This window comes from Fusarium odoratissimum (assembly GCF_000260195.1).
Source record: "Fusarium odoratissimum NRRL 54006 unplaced genomic scaffold supercont1.391, whole genome shotgun sequence".
NCBI lineage: Eukaryota > Fungi > Ascomycota > Sordariomycetes > Hypocreales > Nectriaceae > Fusarium > Fusarium odoratissimum.
Genome location: NW_022159077.1, coordinates 1 through 1,139, shown reverse-complemented (window position 1 = coordinate 1,139; position 1,139 = coordinate 1). Strand labels below are relative to the sequence as shown.

At 43.8% G+C, this 1,139-nt stretch overlaps 1 protein-coding gene across 1 annotated transcript; it reads right to left on the bottom strand.

Moving 5' to 3' along the window:
* Positions 1–13: 13 nt before the first annotated feature.
* FOIG_16961 (uncharacterized protein) lies at positions 14–202 on the bottom strand (the record flags this gene model as incomplete). The annotated part of the gene is made up of 1 exon (XM_031218441.1): positions 14–202. A coding segment is annotated over one exon (189 nt), but the record flags the coding sequence as incomplete, so codon positions are not given.
* Positions 203–1,139: the final 937 nt, after the last annotated feature.

Below are 1,139 nucleotides of genomic sequence, written 5' to 3'. Positions count from 1 at the left end.
CACTCTCGTCACTCTCGTCACTCTCGTCACTCTCGTCACCCCCGTCACTGTCTTCAGTCGCTTGACTCTTGTCACTCTCGTCTCTCGCTTCACCCTCCTCAACGGTATTAACGCTGTTTTCATCACTACCATCCAACGAACACTCATCGTCATATCTCACGCCTGTACCATTACCACTTGATACGAATAAGTCTTCTTTCATAGCGAGTTACTATTTCCACTTCCAAACCTAACTCGGATCTGTTCGTCGGCCTTACTTGGTTTTTGTATTACAGTCTTTTGGGGCCACCCCTGCCCGTTACGTTTCTATTTTCTATTTTTTCTAGTAGCTAAAAACACCCTTCGCGTCCAAATCTAAAGCTTCTTGAAATAACCTCCGCGGGCTTTGTTTATGGGGAGAGTTGATAGGAGAAGTCATCAACCATCGTACTTTGTAATAATGTAGTAGACGCCGCGTCATCACCCCATGAGTTGAACAACAGTAGAAAGAATCATAGGAGCAAATGCCAAAGGCAGAGGCAAGACAAGATGCATGATGAATTGGAATGAGTGTGGTCTGAAAATTGGGCACAAGGTCAAAAGTACGAAGATATTCTTCAGCCTCCCGGTCATAATATATGTCAATACTATTCCTTTCAGGCTAAGTCGAAGAACACTTATCTATAACCGTCAAAAGGAATCTCAGGGTCGTTTCACACAGCGATCACGCTGAGTATAGATTGACATGTAACCTGAATCAAGAGACATGCCGTCCTAAGCTATATGTGTCAAGTTATATTTGATAGTATTGGATACTTAGAATTTCCTCTCCCATGATAGGCCCTCAACCCAAGAGCCATTTCCACACGGAATGTCTATGCATTGGATATTTGCTACATGTACCAAACATGCTTTGAAAACAGCATCGAAGCGTCGGCGCAAAAGTAGCTGAACTTCTGACACACATTGTAGAATGCTAATGCATTCTAGAATTGGTGATGTGACAAGCACTTGGTAGGTATGTATGGTGCGAAGCTCAAGAGCTGTTTTCGCGCGAACTCCACAGCGAAAAACCAAGCCTCAAATCTTCTCAGGCAGGACCATGCTAGATTAGAAAGTCCCCATAACTAGCTGAACAAAGAGAGCCTGATGTCGAAAAG